This window comes from Hakea prostrata, chromosome 1 (genome assembly GCF_041222555.1).
Source record: "Hakea prostrata isolate BN-2017 chromosome 1, UWA_Hpros_2, whole genome shotgun sequence".
In the NCBI taxonomy this organism is placed as follows: Eukaryota; Viridiplantae; Streptophyta; class Magnoliopsida; order Proteales; family Proteaceae; genus Hakea; species Hakea prostrata.
Window position 1 is genome coordinate 16627279 of NC_142600.1, and position 23615 is coordinate 16650893.

Here is a 23615-nt window from a genome sequence, read left to right on the forward strand (position 1 = left end):
TAAACCAAACCTTCTTGAAAGAATTCATCAACCAAAGGGTTAAAGAGGAATCCGGATCATCACCCCCGTCCGGGAGCACAGAGTGTTTCCCGACGGTTTTACCACCACAAAATTAGTGGACCCCACAACTGAAAAATATTAAAACAAAAAAGTAAAAAGAAAAAAACTCTCATCATCCACCCCTGGGCCCCCTTGTGCTTCCTGACGGGGTCGCAGATCCGGACTCGTTAAAGAGGGCAGTAGATACAAGAAGTAGGATTGGGCCCAAAATACCATGTGGCCCAACGGACAACAAAAAAGCCCGAGGCCCATAAGTGGGACAAAGGGCCCAGCCTTGCAAGGGAAGAGGGCCTGGAAAAAGGGACATGGGTCGTAGGGCCCACAGAGGACCAAAGGTTCACGAGGGTTGGTTCGTATAGTGAACCGGGGACACATAAAGTGTAAACCCGAGTTAAACTCAATTGGAATTGCTAATCCTATATCACCCTTCTGGCTGAATAAATAACTCTAAAATTAGGACAGAGCATGAAATTGGTTTGGATAAGTATAAGTAAGCCAAGCTTTCACGACAGTTAAAAACAATAGGGATGGAAATTGGTAAAATAGGAAATTACAAAGGGTAAAATAAGAAATTACAAAAAATAAGGAGTTTTAATCACCCATGCGATGGAACAGAGGTGGATACTTTTGGATGGAAATTGGCTTACCAGTTGCGGAACTAAGGTTATTGAACGAGTTCAGAACTCGAGTTCCAAAATTGTATCAGTTTAACTATGATCGATCTAAGTCAATAGCGGCGCAATAGTATGAACAATCTAAGCCAAAGTAGCCTGTTAACTTGGCTCTCTTTTAGGGGTAGGGGTGTCAATTTGTAGCCGAATCAAAAAAGAAAAAAACACTTGTAAAAGCATAATTGACAGCTGTGGGATTTGAACCCACGCCCTTTCGGACCAGAGCCTAAATCTGGCGCCTTAGACCACTCGGCCAAACTGTCAACCAGTAACATGTTAATGCTAACCATAATAACAGGGTGATGATCCTTGAAACCCAATGGTTCCAAAATTGTATCAGCTTAACTATGGTCAGTCCAAGTCGATAGTGGCCCAATAGTTTGAACAATCTGAACCAAAGTAGCCCATTAACTTGGCTCTCTTTTGGACAGTTTAAATTTATGATTATTTGACCTATAAACATAATAGATGTATTTGATATGATTTATGGCCCTAGTTTCTCACTGAAATAAATTGATTTAAACATAAGTTCATAAATAATTAAAGAGTTGTTTATGAGTTATCACGATAAACTATTAGTTTCTATTATTGAATATGTGCAGAATTACTATTTAAGCTTGAGTTAAAAGCTAAAATTGCAAAGAATTAGAACAAAGTCTTAATTTTCTTTCTCTCCAGCCTCCATATTATTCCCAGTTCCACTGCAAGATCATTTAAGGATATCAAAACCATTAAAACTGAGATAAAACCAAAATTAATGGCAATATATACTTTACAAGGTATACCCAATTCAAAGTAACCAAATACCAAAGTAATGATGCATCCATACTATATTATATATACACCCAATGATGGTATCAAGCATGTTTCTTATGATATAATAATATACTTGTTTATGAGAACCCAACGGCATCTGAGCGCTACCCAAAAATTTTACATTTGTCACTTATTTTGAATGGATACAATTTTAAATTTTCCATAGAAATATCTTCTTTGAAGAAGTCAGAGACTCATACCAGGGTTCAGACTCAGGTAGTGTTACACAAATTAATATTACATGGGCCTTTACTATATATAAACGATATAATCAGCTCTTCTCAACCCGATGTGGGACTAAATAAAATCATAGGATAAAAGACATGATTAAAACATATATATATATATATATGTATATAAAATAATATTAAATTTTAAACATATTTATAACATATCACATTGTTGGTTGCTCCATTGGTTTCAAAGAAGTTCAGTGGAGAAACCAACATTTGAACTTTTTTGTAACTAGCGAATTCGGGTGGGGGTGGGGTGGTCGTTCTTGGAGCTTACAAAGCCTCTAGATTTGGGATTTTTATAATTTTATCTGTTTTATTTTTTTTTTTTTTTTGGCAAGAGGAGAAGGTGGTGGCGGTTATGGGGATGGGTAGGAAAAAGTACCGGTGAGTACAAGCAATTTGAATGATTTTTAAGAAGATAGGTGAAGAAAGAATCTCTCCGTCCAATAGGCATGATATTAGAAATATGGGTATTTTAGTAATTTTGTCTCTTTTAGTTTTACATGAAAGTATTTTGATAATTTAAGTAGTTTTTATTTTTATAGAAAACTCATTTATTTTGAATCAACCGAGGCCACGAGAATAGCCTAATGAAGTTAACCGTGCCTAATAGCAGTATTTTTAGTTTTTCTTGTGACTCAAATGTAATTTTGTACACTTTTTTTTTTTAAATAGAAATCTTAGAAACATTTGGAGGGGAACATATAATTTCAAAAATTCAAAATAGTTGACTTAAATGAAATTTTCTTAACTTTGTTTTTCAGGTTTTAAATTAAACTACCAGTTGAATTCCAAATTTACCCTTATTAAGAATACATGTAAAATTTTCCATAAAAGAAAGAAAAGATCCTATAATTAAGAGATGATACTAGAAGGATCTGATAACAAAGAAAGAGGGTGTCGATATTAATTGTCTCCAACTATAGTTTTTCTTTTTCCATGTTTTCGAAGGAAGCAGTTAGAGCCACAGAAACCAAACAACCTTCTTGAAAGAATTAATCAACCAAATGGATAAAGAGGGCAGTAGATACAAGAAGAAGGATTGGGCCCAAAATACCATATGGCCCAACGGACAACAAAAAAAGCCCGAGGCCCATAAGTGGGACAAACGGCCCAGCCTTGCAAGGGAAGAGGGCCTGGAAAAAGGTACATTGGCCGTAGGGCCCACAGACGACCAAAGCCCAAAGGTTCACGAGGGTTGGTTCGTCTCGGATCATAGTGAACCGGCAACACTTAAAGTCCAAACCCGAGTTAAACTCAACTGGAATTGCTAATCCTATATCACCCTTCTGGCTGAATAAATAACTCTAAAATTAGGACAGAGCACTAAATTGGTTTGGATAAGTATGAGTAAGCCAAGCTTTCACGACAGTGAAAAAGAATATAAGGAGATGTAAAGTATAATGTGGGGTCTACCCTCCTGCTTCCAGTCTATTTCATGGAAGATAATTAATTGATGACGTATCCTATAGGGTATTTATTATTATTATTTTTTTTGGTAATGTATAGGGTATTTATTTTAGTTTTGAAATGAATGCAATAAGTGAATGATGAACTTTGAATACTTCATTTCATAACATTTAAAAAAAAAAAAAATCATTCGTGATAAAGGGTAATAAAAAAGAAGAAAAAAAATCAAACTATACTAGTTTGAATGTGGGGTCCACCCCCTGCTTTCCTGTACAATACATATATTTTCCTTTTGGGATGAATGATTAGGTGATTGATGAATTTTGAATATTTCCTTCTATAGTAAAAAGACATAAAGAAGAAGGGAAAAAAAGAGAGAAATATATTTAAATTTTAAATTTTGTATCTATTTACCCTCTTGGTTAATTACTATTTAATTTACGGAAGTTGATTGATGAAGTATACCAAATGACATACGCTTTTCTTTTGAGATGAATTCAATAGGCAAATGATGAATTTCTGGTGCTTCTTGCTTTGGTAAAATTCCAAAAAATCAAAACAAGCTTTACATTTCTCTCATTTTTCTCCATTTTTTCAACAAATTCAATTCTAGGTGTGTCCGTCCATTTGCTCAGGCCTCCAAATTGATGATAATTGTTTGGTGTCTGCACATACTATGTATCATCAGACCAGAGACATAAATAAATAGGGAGACGCTATTTTAAGAAGGAGATAATCTGAATTCTTCTTTAGAAGGAAAGAATCTATACACAAATAGTCAAAACATGTTTTTCACATTTTTGACCAGCAGAAAGCATCCAAGTGAGACATTGTCACATAGCTGAAGCAACAAAACAAATTAAGTACTATTTGTTTGAATACCCCATGCTCTAGGAAATTTCAAACCACATGTGTTACATCACCACGCAACACTCCTCGTCGCCAAATATTTTGATACTGTGGAGGATCCCTCCGCATCTACCCCCATCCCATCCCAAAAATGACCTATGGGCCCCAAGTGATAATGACTGTATTTGGTTTAAAAAAAAATGTTTTGATACTAAACTTGTTTTTTTTTCCCCCCTTTTTTTCCGGTCTTTTTACTGTTTTGATACTAAAGTCAACGCCACTCATATTTTAAACGTGGGCTTAGTACCCCCCCCCCCCACAAACACACACACGCACAGAGAGTACTCCACTCTAGATTGAAATAAAACATGAACCTCATGCTACATGTGTGGCAATCATAGTTAAATTGCTCTAATATAAAGAGGCATCAACCCCCTACGCTTCACTATAGCTCTTCTTCTTCTTCTTCTCCCCTCTTATCATAAACAAAGAAAAATGGATTCTTACCCAAGCGTCTGTGTTACTGGTGCCGGAGGTTTTATTGCTTCATGGCTTGTTAGACTTCTCCTAGAAAGAGGTTACTTTGTCAAGGGAACCGTTCGAGACCCAAGTAAGTAAAACTTTTCTTCTATAATTATGCATCTTCTCTCTCTCTCTCTCTCTCTCTCCCCCCCCCCCCTTTTGTCTTCTTTTCTCTTCTCTTATTGACATTTGTGATTCTCATTGCAGATGACCCCAAGAACTCTCACTTGAAGAACCTCCCAGGAGCCAAGGAGAGACTATGTCTTTGTAAAGCTGACATTCTTGATTATGAAAGCATTCTCAATGCAATCAAAGGATGCAGTGGAGTCTTCCACTTGGCCTGCCCAGTTGTGAATGATTCGGTAACCATTAATTAATAACCTACTATGCAACTATATATGTTATCCACCTCTCTTTAGAATTTAGATCTCTTTCTAGATATATTGACCATGAGTTAATGACATTTGAATTGAAGAAACGAGTTTTGGAGCCAGCAATAAGGGGAACCAAGAATGTGGTGAATGCCGCAGCAGAAGTTGGAGTTAGACGTGTGGTTTTCACATCTTCAGCAGCGGTAACCTACATGGACCCCAACAGGGACCCCAACAAGGCCGTCGATGAGACCTGCTGGAGCGATATCAATTTTGTCAAGAGCATTCCGGTAATTTAATTACGTCCTCGAAATTAAACTGTTCTTCAAATGTAGTATTGTTAGTGATGGTCCATTTAATTTAATACAAAAGAAGAAGTGAAAGTCTTGACTTTATGCAATGCAATTAATACTGGAGCAGGACTGGTATTGCTATGGGAAAATCTTGGCAGAGAATACAGCTTTGGAGATGGCAAGGTTGAAAGGATTGGATCTGGTGACTGTGATCCCTCCATTGACCATCGCCCACTGCTTCAACCAAATGTCAATGCCAGTGTGGTTCACATTCTCAAGTTTCTTAATGGAAGGAATAATAAGTATGCAAATGCCGTACAGGGCTATGTTCATGTAAGAGATGTGGCAATGGCTCATATTCTTGTTTATGAAAACCCATCTGCATCTGGACGTTACTTCTGCATCGAGAGCGTGCTTCACCAGCAGAGATTGCTGCCATGCTTCGTGAAATGTTCCCCTACTATCCCATCCCTACCAAGTAAGCTTCTTATCTAATCTTAACTACTTCGATTGATTTTCCAGTTGATTAATGGGTTTACTTGAGCTTAGTTTTGAAAAAAGTTAATATTATGTGACATTAATGCATATGGTGTTGATTGATTTTGGGTGGACATTTCTTGTCTTGTATTGCACCAAAAGCGTACCATGTTACTAAAACTGCATCATTTTACCAAAAAATCATATACTTTATACATATATATCTGAATTGTTTCTCACAATTTTTTGAATATTGGTGGATTTAGGTGCTCTGATGAAGTGAATCCAAGAGTGCAACCGTACAAGTTTTCAAACCAAAAGTTGAAGGATCTAGGGCTTGAGTTCACACCAGTGAAACTAGGCTTTTATGAAACTGTGCGAAGCTTGGAAGAGAAAGGTCTACTCGCCTCACCCCAACAACTATCGTCCAGTTTATAATTATCGATCTTGGCCGGCTTTAATGACCCACAAATACTGCAAGTTTCTTTTGGGCCTTTACAGGTTCTAGGTTAAGCACATTACGATCTAGGTAGTAAAATTACCAACGGAATTTTCTTCTTCTTTTGGTTGGTAAAAGCTCTTGGATGTTGAATAGCATATGATATTTACCTTCATAGCATTTTCCTTGAATATAATGTACCGGTAAAGTTACTAATGTTGAATAGCATCGAAATTCTCTATGGGAATTTCTTGTATCATACTCAATATGTTTTCTTTAGCAACAATTTGTATTCCAAAATTACCAATATCAAATATATCCAACAATGAAATATATGCATCAATTCTTACCATGTGAATGGGTAAAATAGAAAATTATAAAGAAATAAGGAGTTTTAATCACTCATGCAATGGACCAGATCAGGTGGATACTTTTGAATGGAAATTATATTGTTGCTGATTTAAAGTTATCGAACAAGTTCAAAACTCGAGTCCAAAATTGTATCGGTTTAAGTATTGTCAGTCCAAGTTGATAGTGGTTCAATAGTTTGAAAAATCTGAACCAAAGTAGCCTATTAACTAATTGGCCACCTTTGGACAGTTTAAATTTATGATTATGTGACCTATAAATATAATATATGTATTTGATATGATTTACGAGCTTAGTTTCTAATTGAAATAAATTGATTTAAACAAAAGTTCATAAATAAAAGGTAAAATTGCAAAAAATTAGAACAAAGTCTTATTTTTCTTTCTCTACAACCTCCATGTTATTCCTAATTCCATTTCAAGATTATTTTAAGGATATAAAAACCTGCCAAAATCAATAAAAGTAAGATAAAACCAAAATTAATAGCAATATATATTTTACAAGCTAAACCAAAACTAACCAAAAACTAAAGTGATAGATGCATAATATATTGGATTGTGATTGAATTGGATTGCTCGATCAACTAATTGACAACCCCCACGGACAACTCAATGACTCGGTTTCACATGTTTTAGTATTAGTTTTAATGTGGTCTACCTTACTGGCTCCTACTTCAGTCTATTTCATGGAAGGTAATTAATTGATGTTGTATCCTATAGAGTATTTATTTTACTTTTGAGATGAGTGCAATAGGTGAATGATGAACTTTGAATACTTCTTTTCATAACAGTTAAAAAAAAATAAAAAATCTTCATGATAAAGGGTCATAAAAAACAAACAAACTATAAAATTCTTAATGTAGGGTCCAACCCCTGCTTCGAGTCTATTTCATGAAAGGTGATTGATGAAGTATTCTATAAGATATATATATTTTCCTTTTGGGATGAATTAATAGGTGATTGATGAGCTTCAAATACTTCCTTGATTGGTAAAAGAACATAAAAGAAGAAAAAAAATAGAACAATATATTTAAATGTCAATTTTTTTTTAGCTATTTACCCTCTTGGTTAATTACTATTTAATTTACGGAAGTTGATTGAAGAAGTATGAGAGATGACATACGCCTTCCTTTTGAGATGAATTCAATAGGCAAATGACGAATTTTGGGTGCTCCCTGCTTTGGAAAACAAACAAAAGATTCAATCATGCTTTGGGCCCCAAGACATCATGAGTATCCATTTGGTAAAAAAAATTTATTGTAATAATAAACTGTTTTTTTTTTTTTTTTTTCCTCTTTTTTTACTATTTTGATACTAACCTCCATGCAACTACTTTTCTACTCTACAGGAAAAAAATAAGACATTTAAAAAAAAATCATCACCTAATCTAGTGGGGCCCATTATATTTGTGGTTGCAAAGTTGTCGGAGATCACAAAGTGCTTCCCCGACAAGGAGATGATGTGGACTTCCCCCTAACACTACTCCACTCCATATTGTAATTAATAGCCTCATGCTACATGTGTGGCAATCATGGTTCAATTGGTCTGATATAAAGAGGCATCAACCCCCTAAGCTTCACTATAGCTCCTCCTACTCTTCTTCTTCTTCTCCCATTATATCATAAACGAAGAAAGATGGATTCTTATCCAAGCGTTTGTGTAACTGGTGCCGGAGGTTTTATTGCTTCATGGCTTGTCAAACTTCTCCTAGAAAGAGGTTACTTTGTCAAGGGAACTGTTCGAGACCCAAGTAAGTAATATTTTTCTTCCATAATTTTGCATCTTTTGTTCTCTTCTCTAATTCACATTTGTGATTCTCATTGCAGATGACCCCAAGAACTCTCATTTGAAGAACCTCCCAAGATCCAAGGAGAGATTAAGTCTTTGTAAAGCTAACATTCTTGATTATGAAAGCATTCTCAATGCAATCAAAGGATGTAGTGGAGTCTTCCACTTGGCCTGCCCAGTTGTGAATGATTCGGTAACCATTATTTAATAACCTATTATTCGACTATATATGTTATCCACCTCTCTTTAGAATTTAGATCTCTTTCTATATATATGTACTGACCATGAGTTAATGACATTTGAATTGAAGAAACGAGTCTTGGAGCCAGCAATACGGGGAACCAAGAATGTGGTGAATGCCGCAGCAGAAGTCGGAGTTAGACGCGTGGTTTTCACATCTTCAGCAGCGGTAACCTTCATGGACCCCAACAGGGACCCCGACAAGGCCATTGATGAGACTTGCTGGAGCGATATCAATTTTGTCAAGAGCATTCCGGTAACTTATTTACGTCGTCGAAATTAAACTGTTCTTCAGATATAGTATTGGTAGTGATGATCCATTTAATTTAATACAAAAGAAGAAGAAGAAGAAGAAGAAGTGAAAGTCTTGACTTTTTGCAATGCAATTAATATTGGAGCAGGACTGGTATTGCTATGGAAAAATCGTGGCAGAGAATACAGCTTTGGAGATGGCAAGGTTGAAAGGATTGGATTTGATGACTGTGATCCCTCCTATAACCATCGGCCCACTACTTCAACCAAATGCCAATGCCAGTGTGGTTCACATTCTCAAGTTTCTTAATGGGAGAAATAAGAAATATGCAAATGCTGTACAGGGGTACGTTCATGTAAGAGATGTAGCAATGGCTCATATTCTTGTTTATGAAAACCCATCTGCATCTGGACGTTATTTATGCATTGAGAGTGTGCTTCACCGGGCTGAGATTGTTGCCATGCTTCGTGAAATGTTTCCCTACTATCCCATCTCTACCGAGTAAGCTTCTTATCTACTCTTAACTTTGATTGATTTTCCAACTGATTAATGGGTTTACTTGAGCTTAGTTTTGAAAAAAGTTGATATTATGTGATATCAATATATATGGTTTTGATTGATTTTGGATAGACGTTTCGTGGATTTTATTGCACCAAAATCGAACCAGGTTACTATTGCATCATTTTACCAAAAACATTACTGAAATATATATATATCTAAAATTGTTTCTCATAAATTTTTTGAATATGGGTGGATTCAGGTGCTCTGATGAGGTGAATCCAAGAATGCAACCGTACAAATTTTCAAACCAGAAGTTGAAGGATCTAGGGCTTGAGTTCACACCGGTGAAACAAGGTCTCTATGAAACTGTGAGAAGTTTGGAAGAGAAAGGTCTACTCGCCTCACCCCAACGACTATCGTCCCGTTTGTAATTATCAATCTTGGCCGGCTTTTATGACCAACAAATACTGCAAGTTTCTTTTGGGCCCTTAAGGTTCTAGGTTAAAAACATTATGATCTAGGTAGTAAAATTGCCGACATAATTTTTTTCTTCTTTTGGTTGGTAAAAGTTCTTGGATGTTGAATAGCACATGATATTTACCTTCATAGCATTTTCCTTGGATATAATGTACCGGTAAAGTTACTAATGTTGAATGGCATCGAAATTCTATATGGGAATTTCTTGTATCATACTCAATATGTTTGCTTTAGCTACAATTTGTATTCCAAAATTACCAATATCAAATATATCCAACAATGAAATATATGCATCAATTCTCACCTTCTGAAAGGGTAAAATAGGAAATTATAAAAAATAAGGAGTTTTAATCACCGGTGCGATGGAACAGAGGTGGATACTTTTGGATGGAAATTGCCTTACCAGTTGCGGAACTAAGGTTATTGAACGAGTTCAGAACTCGAGTTCCAAAATTGTATCAGTTTAACTATGATCAATCTAAGTCAATAGTGGCACAATAGTATGAACAATCTACTCTCTTTTAGGGGTGTCAATTTGTAACCGAACCAAAAACAAAAAAAAAAACACCTGTAATAGCATAATTGACCGCTGTGGGATTTGAACCCACCCTTTTCGGACAGAGCGTCAATTTGGGGCCTTAGACCACTCGGCCAAACTGTCAGCCAATAACATGTTAATGCTAACCATAATAACAGGGTGACGATCCTTGAAACCCAATAGTTCCAAAATTGTATCAGCTTAACTATGGTCAGTCCAAGTCGATAGTGGCCCAATGATTTTAACAATCTGAACCAAAGTAGCCCATTAACTTGGCTCACTTTGGACAGTTTAAATTTATAATTATTTGACCTATAAACATAATTGATGTATTTGATATGACTTATGGCTCTAGTTTCTCACTAAAATAAATAGATTTATACTTAAGTTCATAAATAATTTAGGAGCTTTTATGAGTTATCACCATAAATTATTAAATTTATGGGATAATGACGATCCCCTTGAAACCCATTTTATTAGTACTTTATCCCCAAAATTAGTAATCAACCTTAACTATGGTCAGTCCAAGTCGATAGTGGGGCATTATAATTTTTTTAAAAACCCAAAAATAACCCTACAATTACCATTTAGCCCATTAACTATGGCTCCAGAAAACTTGCAGTTTCCTAAAAATTTATAATTAAATGACCTAAATAGAAACAAAAATAGAAAATGTATTTGATTTGACTAATATAGGCTACCATAGTATCTGCACACAGTAAAATATAAGATTAAAGATTGATACTATAAGTTCATAAAATAATTAATGAAGGAAGACTTTGATGAGTTAACACCGGGGAAAGAGAGGGGAAAACCAAGCGGGGATAGAATTATCCTAAATTTATTTATATAGTTACTATTATTGAATATGTACAGAATTACTATTTAAATGACTTAAAAGCTAAAATTGAAAAAGAACTAGAACAAAGTCTTATTTTTCTTTCTCTCCAACCTCCATATTATTGCCAATTCCACTTCAAGATCATTTTTAAGGATATCAAAACCAGTAAAACTGAGATAAACCAAAATTAATGGCAATATATACTTTACAAGGTATACCAAATACCAAAGTAATGAGGCATAATATATTATACACCCTATGGTTTCAAGCCAATTTCTTATAATATAATATACTTTTCTCACTTATTTTGAACGGATACAATTTTAAATTTTCCACAGAAATATCTTCTTTGAGGGAGATGGTATCCTCCTGCTCGAAGTCGCTGAGAACAACATCCGCTTCTTTATCTCCAACACTCACCATTTCGATTAAATAATTAGTATTTGTGGATTCACCATCCCATTTTGATTCGCTTCACTGGATTTCAATTTCTGTCGAACACTCGAAAGCAAACAAATAACTGAAATTGAAATTGTATAGAGGAATGAAACCACAGAAATTTGAAATTTGAAATTCAGATCAATTTAAAGATTCAAAACTCAAAGCCAGACCATGTAGACAACCCAACTACGTCTACAATTAATGGCAAAAAAATTAGAAAAGTAAAGTTGTAATTTTAGTAGTTTTATTAGAAATTTCAAAGAATTTTTGCATCACATTCTTGGTTTCTCCATTGGTTTCAAAGAAGTCCAATGGAGAAACCAACATTTTAACTTTTTTGTAACTAGCAAATTCGGGTGTAGGTGGGGCCGTGGGGTGGTCGTTCTTGATGCTTGTAAAGCCTCTAAATTTGAGATTTTTATAATTTTTTTTTTGAAAAGAGGAGAAGGTGGGGGGCGTTGATGGGGATGGGTAGGAAAAATACCGTTGAGTACAAGCAATTTGAATGATTTTTAAGAAGATAGGCGAACAAAGAATCTCTTCGTCTAATAGGCATGATATTAGAAATATGGGTATTTTAGTAATTTTGTCTCTTTTAGTTTTACATGAAAGTATTTTGATAATTTAAGTAGTGAATTTTTATTTTTATTTTTATAGAAAATTCATTTATTTTGGAGCAACCGAGGCCACGAGAATAGCCAAATGAAGTTAACCGTGTTTTATGGCAGTTTTTCTTGTGACTCAAATGTAATTTTGAACACTTTTTTTTTTTAATAGAAAACTTAGAAACATTAAGAGGGAAACATATAATTTAAAAAATCCAGAATAGTTGATTTAAATGAAATTTTCTTAACTTTGTTTTTCAGGTTTTAAATTAAACTACCAGTTGAATTCCAAATTTACCCTTATTAAGAATACATGTAAAATTTTCCATAAAAGAAAGAAAAGATCCGATAGTTAAGAGATGATACTAGAAGGATCTGATAGATAACAAAGAAAGGATGTTTATATTAATTATCTCCAACTATAGTTTTTCTTTTTCCATGTTTTTGAAGGAAGCAGTTAAGAGCCACAGAAACCAAACCTTCTTGAAAGAATTCATCAACCAAATGGATAAAGAGGGCAGTAGATACAAGAAGTAGGATTGGGCCCAAAATACCATATGGCCCAACGGACAACAAAAAAGCCCGAGGCCCATAAGTGGAACAAACGGCCCAGCCTTGCAAGGGGGAAGAGGGCCTGGAAAAAGGGACATGGGTCGTAGGGCCCACAGAGGACCAAAGGTTCACGAGGGTTGGTTCGTCTCGGATCATAGTTTAACCGGCGACACTTAAAGTCTAAACCCGAGTTAAATTCAACTGGAATTGCTAATCCTATGTCACCCTTCTGGCTGAATAAATAACTCTAAAATTGGTTTGGCTAAGTATAAGTAAGCAAAGCTTTAACGACAGTGAAAAAGAATATAAGGACATGTAAAATATAAAACCACCAACTATCTTCCATTCCCTAGGTTACATTTTGATGATTCAAAAGATATTTTGGACATACTTGGTGACCGAACCTTTAAGTTGCAAAGCGTGTTCATTGTGGATTAAATTTGGACCACATAAAAGAGAAAGATACAGATAAGTGCATCAAAGGTTGTAAATTATAAAGAGACAATTTGGGGGGGGGGGTCAGGGGGAAGAAGCAAGGGGCACATGATATAGTCTAGTTTTTTCATGTGATTGAATTGGATTGTTCGATCAACTAATTGACGACTCCCACAGACAACTCAATGACTAGGTTTCACATGTTTTAGTACTAGTCTTAATGTGGGGTCTACCCTCCTGCTTCCAGTCTATTTCATGGAAGGTAATTAATTGATGATGTATCCTATAGGGTATTTATTTTACTTTTGAAATGAATGCAATAAGTGAATGATGAACTTTAAATACTTCATTTCATAACATTTAAAAAAAATATTTCATTCGTGATAAAGGGTCATAAAAAAAAAAAAAAATCAAATTATACTAGTCTGAATGTGGGGTCCACCCCCTGCTTCCAGTATATTTAACGAAAGGTAATTTATGACATATCCTGTACGATATATATATATTTTCCTTTTGGGATGAATGATTAGGTGATTGATGAACTTTCGAATACTTCCTTTCTGTGGTAAAAGACATAAAGAAGAAGCGGAAAAAATGAGCAATATATTCAAATTTCAAATTTTGTATCTATTTACCCTCTTGGTTAATTACTATTTAATTTACGGAAGTTGATTGATGAAGTATACCAAATGACATACGTTTTTCTTTTGAGATGAATTCAATCGGCAAATGATGAATTTCGGGTGCTTCTTGCTTTGGTAAAAAAACAAAAGATCAAATCAAGCTTTACATTCAAATTTCCTCTTTTTTTTTTTCTTCCTTATTTCAACAAATTCAATTCTAGCTAGGTGTGTCTGTCCATCCGCCCAGGCCTCCGAATTGATGATAACTGCTTAGTATTGCACAGACTATGTATCATCTGGCCAGAAACCTAAATAGATAGGGGGATGCTATTTTTTAGGACATAATCTGCATTCTTCTTTAGAAGGAGAGAATCTACAGACAAACAGTAAAAACATGTTTTTCACATTTTTGACAAGCAAAAGCATCCAAGTGAGACACTGTCACATACATGGCTGAAGCAACAAAACAAATTATGTACTTTTTGTTTGAATACTTCATGCTCTAGGAAATTTCAGACCACATGTGTTACATCCCTATGCAACACCAGATATTTTGATATTGTGGAGGATCCCTCCACATCTCCCCCCATCCCAACCTCAAAAATGACCTATGGGCCCCAAGTCATGATGACTGTATCCACTTGGTAAATATGTTTTGATACTAAACTGTATTCTTCTTTCTTTTTTTTTATTTTTAATTTTTTTATTTTATTTTTTTTATACCAAAGTCAATGCTACTACTTTTCTTCCAACATATTTTAAACGTGGGCATACTACAACCACCACGGTACTTCACTTCCAGATTGTAATTAATAGCCTCATGCTACATGTGTGGCAATCATTGTTAAATTGCTCTGATATAAAAGGGCATCAACCCCCTACGCTTCACTATAGCTCCTCTTCTTCTTCTTCTTCTCCCCTCATATCATAAACGAAGAAAGATGGATTCTTACCCAAGCGTCTGTGTTACTGGTGCCGGAGGTTTTATTGCTTCTTGGCTTGTCAAACTTCTCCTAGAAAGAGGTTACTTTGTCAAGGGAACTGTTCGAGACCCAAGTAAGTAAAACTTTTCTTCCATAATCATGCATCTCCCCCTCTCTTCTCTTATTGACATTTGTGATTCTCATTGCAGATGACCCCAAGAACTCTCATTTGAAGAACCTCCCAGGAGCCAAGGAGAGATTATGTCTTTGTAAAGCTGACATTCTTGATTATGAAAGCATTCTCAATGCAATCGAAGGATGCAGTGGAGTCTTCCACTTGGCCTGCCCAGTTGTGAATGATTCGGTAACCATTATTTAATAACCTACTATTCGACTATATATGTATATACACCTATATATATATATTTATATATCTATCTATATATATATATATATATAAAAAAATATATATATATATATATATATATATATATATATATATATAGACCATGAGTTAATGACATTTGAATTGAAGAAACGAGTTTTGGAGCCAGCAATAAGGGGAACCAAGAATGTGGTGAATGCCGCATCAGAAGTCGGAGTTAGACGCGTGGTTTTCACATCTTCAGCAGCGGTAACCTACATGGACCCCAACAGGGACCCCAACAAGGCCGTCGATGAGACCTGCTGGAGCGATATCAATTTTGTCAAGAGCATTCCGGTAATTTAATTATGTCCTCAAAATTAAACTGTTCTTCAAATGTAGTATTGTTAGTGATGGTCCATTTAATTTAATACAAAAGAAGAAGAAGTGAAAGTCTTGACTTTGTGCAATGCAATTAATATTACTGGAGCAGGACTGGTATTGCTTTGGGAAAGTCTTGGCAGAGAGTACAGCTTTGGAGATGGCAAGGTTGAAAGGATTGGATCTGGTGACTATGATCCCTCCATTGACCATCGGCCCACTGCTTCAACCAAATGCCAATGCCAGTGTGGTTCACATTCTCAAGTTTCTTAATGGGAGAAATAAGAAATATGCAAATGCTGTACAGGGGTACGTTCATGTAAGAGATGTAGCAATGGCTCATATTCTTGTTTATGAAAACCCATCTGCATCTGGACGTTACTTCTGCATCGAGAGCGTGCTTCACCGGGCGGAGATCGCTGCCATGCTTCGTGAAATGTTCCCCTACTATTCCATCCCTACCAAGTAAGCTTCTTATCTAATCTTAACTACTTCGATTGATTTTCAAACTGATTAATGGGTTTACTTGAGCTTAGTTTTAAAAAAAGTTAATATTATGTGACATTAATGCATATGGTGTTGATTGATTTTGGATGGACATTTCTTGTCTTGTATTGCACCAAATTCGTACCATGTTATTAAAACTGCATCATTTTACCAAAAAATCATATACTTTATACATATATATCTGAAATTGTTTCTCAAAAATATTTTGAATATCGGTGGATTCAGGTGCTCTGATGAAGTGAATCCAAGAGTGCAACCGTATAAGTTTTCAAACCAAAAGCTGAAGGATCTAGGGCTTGAGTTCACACCGGTGAAACAAGGCCTTTATGAAACTGTGAGAAGCTTGGAAGAGAAAGGTCTACTCGCCTCACCCCAACAACTGTCGTCTCGTTTGTAATTATCGACCTTGGCCGGCTTTCATGACCCACAAATACTGCAAGGTCTTCTACCAAAAACAACAACAAAAATATTGCAAGGTTGTGATGGAGGTTCTAGGTTAAGCCCATTAAAATCTAGGAAGTAAAATTACCAATGAAAATTTCTTCTTATTTTGGTTGTTATTGGATGTTGAATGGGTTACGATATTTACCCTTGTCGCATTTTCCTCGGATTTAATGTATTGGCTAAAGTTACTAATTGTTGAATAGCATTGAGTATACTTTTGGATGGAAATTATCTTGCCATTTGCCAAACTAATGTTATCAAACAAGTTCAAAACTCGAGTCCCAAAATTATATCGGTTTAAGTATGGTCACTTAGGCCAGTCCATGTCGATAGTGGCCCAATAGTCTGAACAGTCTGAACCAAAGTAGCCAGTTTACTTGGCTCCCTTTGGACAACTTAAATTTATGATTATTTGACTTATAAACATGGTAGATGTATTTGGTTTCTCATTAAAATAAATTGGTTTAAATATAAATTCATAAATAAGTTACGAGTTGTTTATGAATTATCACATAAACTATTATTTTTTATTTATACATTTATCATTAATGAACATGTGTAGAATTGGTATTTAAGAGGATTAAAGGGTAAAATGGCAAAATTAGAACTGGCCTTATTTTCTTTCTCTCCAACCTCCATATTACTCTCATTTCCACTTTAAGATTATTTTAAGAATATCAAAACTAGCTAAAACCAATAAACGAACCGGTCCAATTTTCGTATCTGATAAGCTTTTTGTAAAACAACTTTGATTTATTTTGTCATTCTCAAAAATAAAAAAACACATTTCAAAATTACATCAAAGAGGGACACTCATCCCATTCATTCACACGTAGCATCTAACTCCTTCCCGCTTTATAAGAATTTTATGTTTTAAGTGTCCATTGTTTCAAACGTTCTTAGCTCAAATTTTATCAAATTGTCAAAAATTGTCCTCAAACCACCGCTATTTAATTAAAGTGTTAGAAAATGGATCTTGCACTCATTTGAATGGGCTTTACCAAAGGTGAGAGAGAAAAGTGTGAAGAAACTGAAGTTCAAATACATGATTTCCTTGGACTTACTATCTCTGCATAGGAGGTTGTCACCACCAAGGTCCAACATGTCACCTAGAGTCGCCATGTTGGTGCCTGGCGACACGGGCTCCACAGGTGACATGTTGCCCTACTTTTTGAAGGAAAAAAAATTATATTTTTATATCTTTCTTTTGTACTTATGGGCCTCAAAATCTTTTTTGAGGTAAACTATGGGCTAGACAATCAGTTAAAGATGGGATTTAGCAAGGCAGATGATGGGCTGAACTTAGCCCAGTATCCATCCATATTTATCTTAATCAAAGCCCAAGTATGAACAACTGATGAAACCGAGATATACCAATTGCAGCGACATGTCGTCCGATACAAGCGAAAAGTCGACGGTTGGCGATATATCGCCCATTTCTCGGCAATATATCACCAATAAAAGGGAAGTATTGTGTCGCCCCCAAGCTACACCACGATAAATTGCCGTGTGTTTATCTTCTTTTGGAAATTAGCTATATCTTCTCTTATTTATTAATTTATTTAAAAAAAGTTTATTCTGCATAAGGCTACAAGATAGTGGATCTCCTTAAGTTGGAGCAACTCAAGTGCTTAGTAGGGTTAGGTATTTTAACCGCTCTCAAGTAATTAATTTTTTTAATCAAAAGGGTATAATAGATATTTCACTTCGTTACATAGAGTATTTTGTATTTTAGAAAAAATAACATGTTGTTCAGAGATCTCGTTGTTGCAACATAAACCATGGAGGCTTCTTCTTTGAACAATAAATAAATCATTGCTACCAAATCTGCCTCCATCCAAAGGGGGATTAATTTTATTTATTTATTTATTTGAGAACTAAGGTTTGTCCGGACCAGTTTAAAGCACTTTTGACTACATTCTCATAGGGGTAGCTTTTTATATATAATTTAAATATTAATCTAGACTTTGCCCCTGGCCTTGAGGGGATTCGAACCCTTTGATACTTCTTTCTTTGGCTAAACCAAACCCCTTGACTTAATTCATGTTTTTTTCTTTCTTTGTTTTTAAGTATGAACTTTCCCCAGCAATTTAACTAATGAAATTTGCATGATAACAGATTATATATTTCATGCTTACCCAAATAATTTACATATTTCATGTGTATTAAATGCAGTTTTTTCATATTAACTTTGCTTTGAAGCTGTGGATGACGCAGAATCAGGGGTAAATGAACAAAGACAAATGCCGAAAGAAAGAGAAAATTAAAGAAAAAGGGTTTGGCAAGTGGGCACTTACAACTCACACCTCATCACATTATTAAGTCTCAGTTGACTACCAATACAATTATTAAATTATTTGTCTCAGATTCCTGCCCTTTTTATGGTTCCATAAAACAAAACCCCACCAGCTGCCACCGTCATTACAAGTTTCAATTTATAAAAGAAGCCAATTCAACTGTTTTAATAATCTCCCTTTTTTTTTATCATCTGCTACTCTTTGTTCAGATTTCATCATGGAGCTTAGGGGTTTGCTTAGATTTCTCATACTCTTTCTGGGCTTCTCCCACGTTTTTTCCTCCCTAACAGTTCCTCAATCTGGTAAGATTTTATGTAACTATTAATTATCATGTTACTGCTGCAATCTCTGGTAAGATCAGATCAGAGTTTTCTTTCTGTTCTATTGATATTTCTTCTCTATCTTCATAGAACTAAATTTCTAGATTGATTCACAGAACTTCTCAAGTCAGGTTTTGAAGATCCATCACTCAAACAATTTCTCGAGCAGGTATACCCTCCTTTTCATTTTTTTACTTTTTTCCCCTTCCGGCCGATTGATCCTTCTGTGTGTGTTACCACTTCACTTCAGGTGTGCATATATATATATATATATGGTTCTGTGGTAAGCCTGTTTTATATGATGCAGGCTTCAAAGGATGAGAAAAACTATGGCGATGGCTTAGAGTTTAATGAGGCAATAAGAGGTAGAATGGATATTGAAACGGATGACTACCCAGGAACTGGCGCAAACAACGACCATAACCCTAAGACTCCTGGAAACCGATAAGTAATTAATAGAGTTCAATAGATATCTGGACCAACTTAAGCAAGTAGCTAGAGATGTTGCCTTGGTTGCTTAGTTTAGCTTTAGTTTCTGTTTGTTAGATTGCTCTCTCTCTCTCTCTCTCTCTCTCTCTCTCTCTCTATGTAACATAAACTCGATCAGATCCTTCTGGACCTGGCTTTCATAGTATGATAATTAGTATGGTTTCTTATTCTCCTTACTCGGGATGTTCTCAGTAACATGGCTTCCGTTCTGAATTATAATCAGTAGGATGTGGGTTTTGCAGTTTTGTCTGAGTTTTTCATGATTTCACTTCGAAATATTTACTCTAAATTGGAGGATATGAAACCTAATTCTGAAAACTGGAAAGGTGGAAGAAGATGCATGATTCACTTGTGACTGTCATGAATTCCTGCCCAGATGTTCCACCTGAACTCAACTGGATTAAATAATTTGATAATTTAATGTAAGTTCTTGCAATTGGGTCAAATTACGTCAACCTAATTGCAATCAGATAAGCTTCGCCGACTTCAAGTTGAAAATTTTGAGACACAGAGATGGAGATCAGATCACGTCAAAGTATCAAATCACTTAGTGCGGGCACCCGTGGTATCCCACTCTCGTGGACTGTTATCGAAAGGTCGTACTTGGGCGCTGTGTAATTAATACGCGGCACTGTGTACAGTATTCGTGAGTTTTGATGGTCGTTTCCTGATGGCTGTCGACCATGAATTATAGAAGGCCTACAGGGTTAGAGTGATGGGTTTATTTTTAAAAATTTTATTATTTTTTACTTTAAAACTCCACCTAATTTGTAATTCTAACGTCACAGAGAGCATTCGTCAAGGGAGATGATCGACACTCGCGTACAGTCAAGATCGAAACAGGAGTTGAGATTTTGATCTCGAAACTAATTTTGCACAAGTATTAAAAGAAATTTTTGCAAAACGAACAATAAATTTTGATCCAACCATACATAGCATGGTGCTGCACATTTAATGCACAACGTCAAGTAATTTCCCTTACCAAAAGCCAAAACAAAAGTTTGCATTAATTATGAGGACCCAGATTTCTTTAGATTATGATTTTTGTTTTTAAATAATTTTTAGAGATAGAGTGGTTCTCGTGGGAAATTCTGATTGGTTTCAGACTCATCAATCTGATGTAAGGTATTTGTCCAACAAATGAGAACCAACCGAAGTCCCCAAATTATCAAAATAACTCCACCAAACAAGTTTGGCCAAACAGCACCACTAGTTTCTACTCCATGGTACTTAGACTAAAATAATTGTGTACATGTTACATCAACTCCCTCTCTCTCTCTCAATTTGAAGGGGCTCCCCCTTGGGGAAGGGGGGAAAAAGTTTTGTTACGTATGCAGTGGGCGATAGGCCGATAGCCCCCCGCATGGAACAGAACTCATCAAAAATTATTTTGGTATACTCAATTTTCATGGAAAATTTTCATTCAATGGCCTAGATCATCCTGAGATATTGACAGTATTGATTATATATCAGTTTTAGAATTTTTTTTAATCTAAATATATAATTTTCTTCCTCTGTAACTGATTTTTTAAATTATTGAAATTAATGGATTATTTGGCAGTACGTTGTGGGTTTTTTTTCTTCCCTTGAGCATTTTTCATGTAAAATCTTGCGTGTTCTGTGTTTGATCTTTTTTTTTTCTTTCTTTCTTTTATTATGCGATTGTTCCTTGGTTTCAATCTTAATAGCTTTTGCATGTCCTTGATCAATGGAGTATATGATGCTTTAATCAGGTCAAAAGCATGCAAGATAATTTTTTTGTTTTTTCTGTTCTTTGGCATCTTTTTTTGTTTTTCTTCTTTTCCTTCTTTCTTTTTTCTTTCTTTTTCTTGATTGATACAAGAAAAAACAGTCAAGACTCCACTTAATTATCCCATGTTCTAGTACTTTTCCTTCCTAATGCCAAAATACCTATCCTATTTAGCACCTTCAATAACTGTTTTGGTGGGGACTTGTCAATAGATAATATCATTCAGAATTTGATGCTAAAAACAGAAGGTTTGGAACTAGCTCTATCAGCCATGGTTTGAGAATAAGTGGTAAGAAATCCATAATTTGATTCCAGTTTACCCAGATTGAATCGATACGAATATCATGCTGGCCCTCTTTATTCCATTCTTCAGGCCTTTGACAATTGCCATAGATAGTTCAACTCCAGCATAGACACCACTCCAGCAGTGTATGACTTGCCCCTTATATGTTATTCCCCAGCAACATCCGATCTCCTTATTCATCTAATTCACGACATCTGCACAAAAGAGCATTGAAAGATCAAGGAGAGGAACTGTTTGAAGAATGGGCACTGCTGGGTCAAAGTTATCATGGTCTGGTATGATGACTAAATTTATATCATCAAGCTGCCCAGGTGGTTTTAGTTGGAGGTCCAGATAGAAGCATTGTTACTTTCTCCTTTTTATCACCTGAATTAGGGTAATGTGGTGATGGCTATTCAAGTAGTTGACTTTGCGAATAGAGCCCTGATGACTACATTCTAATACATTTTGAGGATGGGATAGTGGTTTAGGTGGGATGACCAACATGAACAGTTTTTTGAAGGTAAATACAATTTTGAGCTTGAAAAGACCAAATTTCACTAGCTTATTAAAAGATAATTACCCTCAAAGAGCAACGAGTCTACATCTTCTATAATTTGTCTCCTTACAATTCTTTGCAATTAGGGTCTAAGACTGTAACATGTGGCATCTATTTATCCGATGATCATAATTAAAACCCAATGTTAGGAAACATTGATCATCTCTTACAATTGCTCCCCCATTTTCTCTCCTAATGAGAAACGAAATCTAAAAATTCTTAAAATTTCTCCCAAATTTTCAACTTTTTTCCTAATTACACTAGAGAGAGGAGGATCCATCGTGAAGCTTTTGTAACATTTTTACAGGTTAACATAAGGTCATTCACATTATTAATGGCTCAATTGAATAAATAGAATGAAAGGGATTGAAGAACATGTCAAAGAATATAATGACTGAACTGAAGAAATGGGAGAAAAGAGACTGGGGAAAGAAAGTGTAATTGTGGAAATTATGAGAGAAAATAGGGGAGAAATTGTAAGAGAAGATCAATGTTTTCCTAATATTGGGTTTTAATTATGATTGTTGAATAGTTAGATGTCACATGTCACAATCCTAGACCTAATTGCAGGAGTTGCAAGGAGACAAATTACAGAGAATGGTTAACAAAAATACCTACAAGCACTTGAGAGAATAAGAGCTTCCACTATTTCCTAGGGCCTGTTTGGTTACATTAATCCAAAATTTTTAAATTTATGAATTCATGAATGCGAAATTTATACTCATTTGGTTGTGAAAATGTTTGGATTCATGAAACCTAGAGATTCAATATTTTACACTAAAAACGTGAATCTATGGATTTATGGGTATTGGGTGAAATCTCTGAATTTCTACTATGAAAGCGTGAAACATTTGTGCATTCACAAAAATCATATCGACCAAATAATTTTTAGATATGAATCCACATATTTCATTCCATAGATTCAAGTTAACCAAACAGTTAATTTTATGAATTATGATTCCACAGATTTGAAATCTCCAGACTCATGTAACCAAACAAGCCCTAAAAATGTCTCCAAACTACTCTTCGCCTCATCAAGTGCTACATTTTGCTTGTCCTTTGTTTTGAGTTATCAACCTTTTTCTTTTTTTTTTTTTTTTTTGGGTAGAGTTCTAGGTTTTTCCATAGAAACAATATTTATAGGGAACCCAATACCTTAATTCTTATATAATTAAAACTCTATATAAGTAATTGACCTAAAAACCCATTCAAATCACAATTAAGAAAAATTACATGATTAACTATTTTTAGGTTTTTTTTATGAAAGTAGCCACTCAATGATTAAATTAACAAAGCTAGATAAAACAGCCTTTAAGCTTACAAAACTAACCAAAACAGTGACTTTCAATCCTCATTGGACATTTTTAATCCTAAAAATAATCATATCGACACATTAGCCAACCATGAAAGTAATGAAAAACAAAAAGGAACATAGAAGTTGAGGAATTAGGAAGAAGATGATGATTGCCCTATGTGTCCATATAGTTGTAGG

The 23615-nt window shown here is 35.1% G+C and overlaps 2 protein-coding genes, 1 long non-coding RNA gene, 1 other non-coding gene and 1 pseudogene across 5 annotated transcripts; 4 read left to right on the forward strand and 1 right to left on the reverse strand.

Moving 5' to 3' along the window:
* Nucleotides 1-914: 914 nt before the first annotated feature.
* Nucleotides 915-994, reverse strand: TRNAL-UAG (transfer RNA leucine (anticodon UAG)). Its single transcript has one exon. It is a non-coding gene; the product is annotated as a tRNA-Leu (tRNA).
* A 3527-nt stretch (nucleotides 995-4521) lies between these two features.
* LOC149027895 (cinnamoyl-CoA reductase 1-like) lies at nucleotides 4522-5710 on the forward strand (annotated as a pseudogene). The gene is made up of 4 exons (XR_016172059.1): nucleotides 4522-4652; nucleotides 4772-4926; nucleotides 5040-5225; nucleotides 5356-5710. The product of XR_016172059.1 is annotated as a cinnamoyl-CoA reductase 1-like (transcript).
* Nucleotides 5711-8112: 2402 nt separating this feature from the next.
* Nucleotides 8113-9977, forward strand: LOC149027896 (cinnamoyl-CoA reductase 1-like). The gene is made up of 5 exons (XM_089147510.1): nucleotides 8113-8262; nucleotides 8339-8493; nucleotides 8611-8796; nucleotides 8942-9294; nucleotides 9554-9977. Exons 1-5 carry the CDS (start codon nucleotides 8148-8150, stop codon nucleotides 9723-9725), a joined length of 981 nt encoding a protein of 326 aa, XP_089003636.1. The 5' UTR covers nucleotides 8113-8147; the 3' UTR covers nucleotides 9726-9977.
* Nucleotides 9978-14717: 4740 nt separating this feature from the next.
* Nucleotides 14718-16681, forward strand: LOC149027897 (cinnamoyl-CoA reductase 1-like). Its single transcript, XM_089166896.1, has 5 exons — nucleotides 14718-14862; nucleotides 14939-15093; nucleotides 15265-15450; nucleotides 15587-15939; nucleotides 16207-16681. Exons 1-5 carry the CDS (start codon nucleotides 14748-14750, stop codon nucleotides 16376-16378), a joined length of 981 nt encoding a protein of 326 aa, XP_089023022.1. The 5' UTR covers nucleotides 14718-14747; the 3' UTR covers nucleotides 16379-16681.
* A 2158-nt stretch (nucleotides 16682-18839) lies between these two features.
* Nucleotides 18840-19508, forward strand: LOC149027898 (uncharacterized). Its single transcript, XR_016172060.1, has 3 exons — nucleotides 18840-19024; nucleotides 19159-19211; nucleotides 19350-19508. It is a non-coding gene; the product is annotated as an uncharacterized LOC149027898 (long non-coding RNA).
* The last annotated feature ends 4107 nt before the right edge of the window (nucleotides 19509-23615 follow it).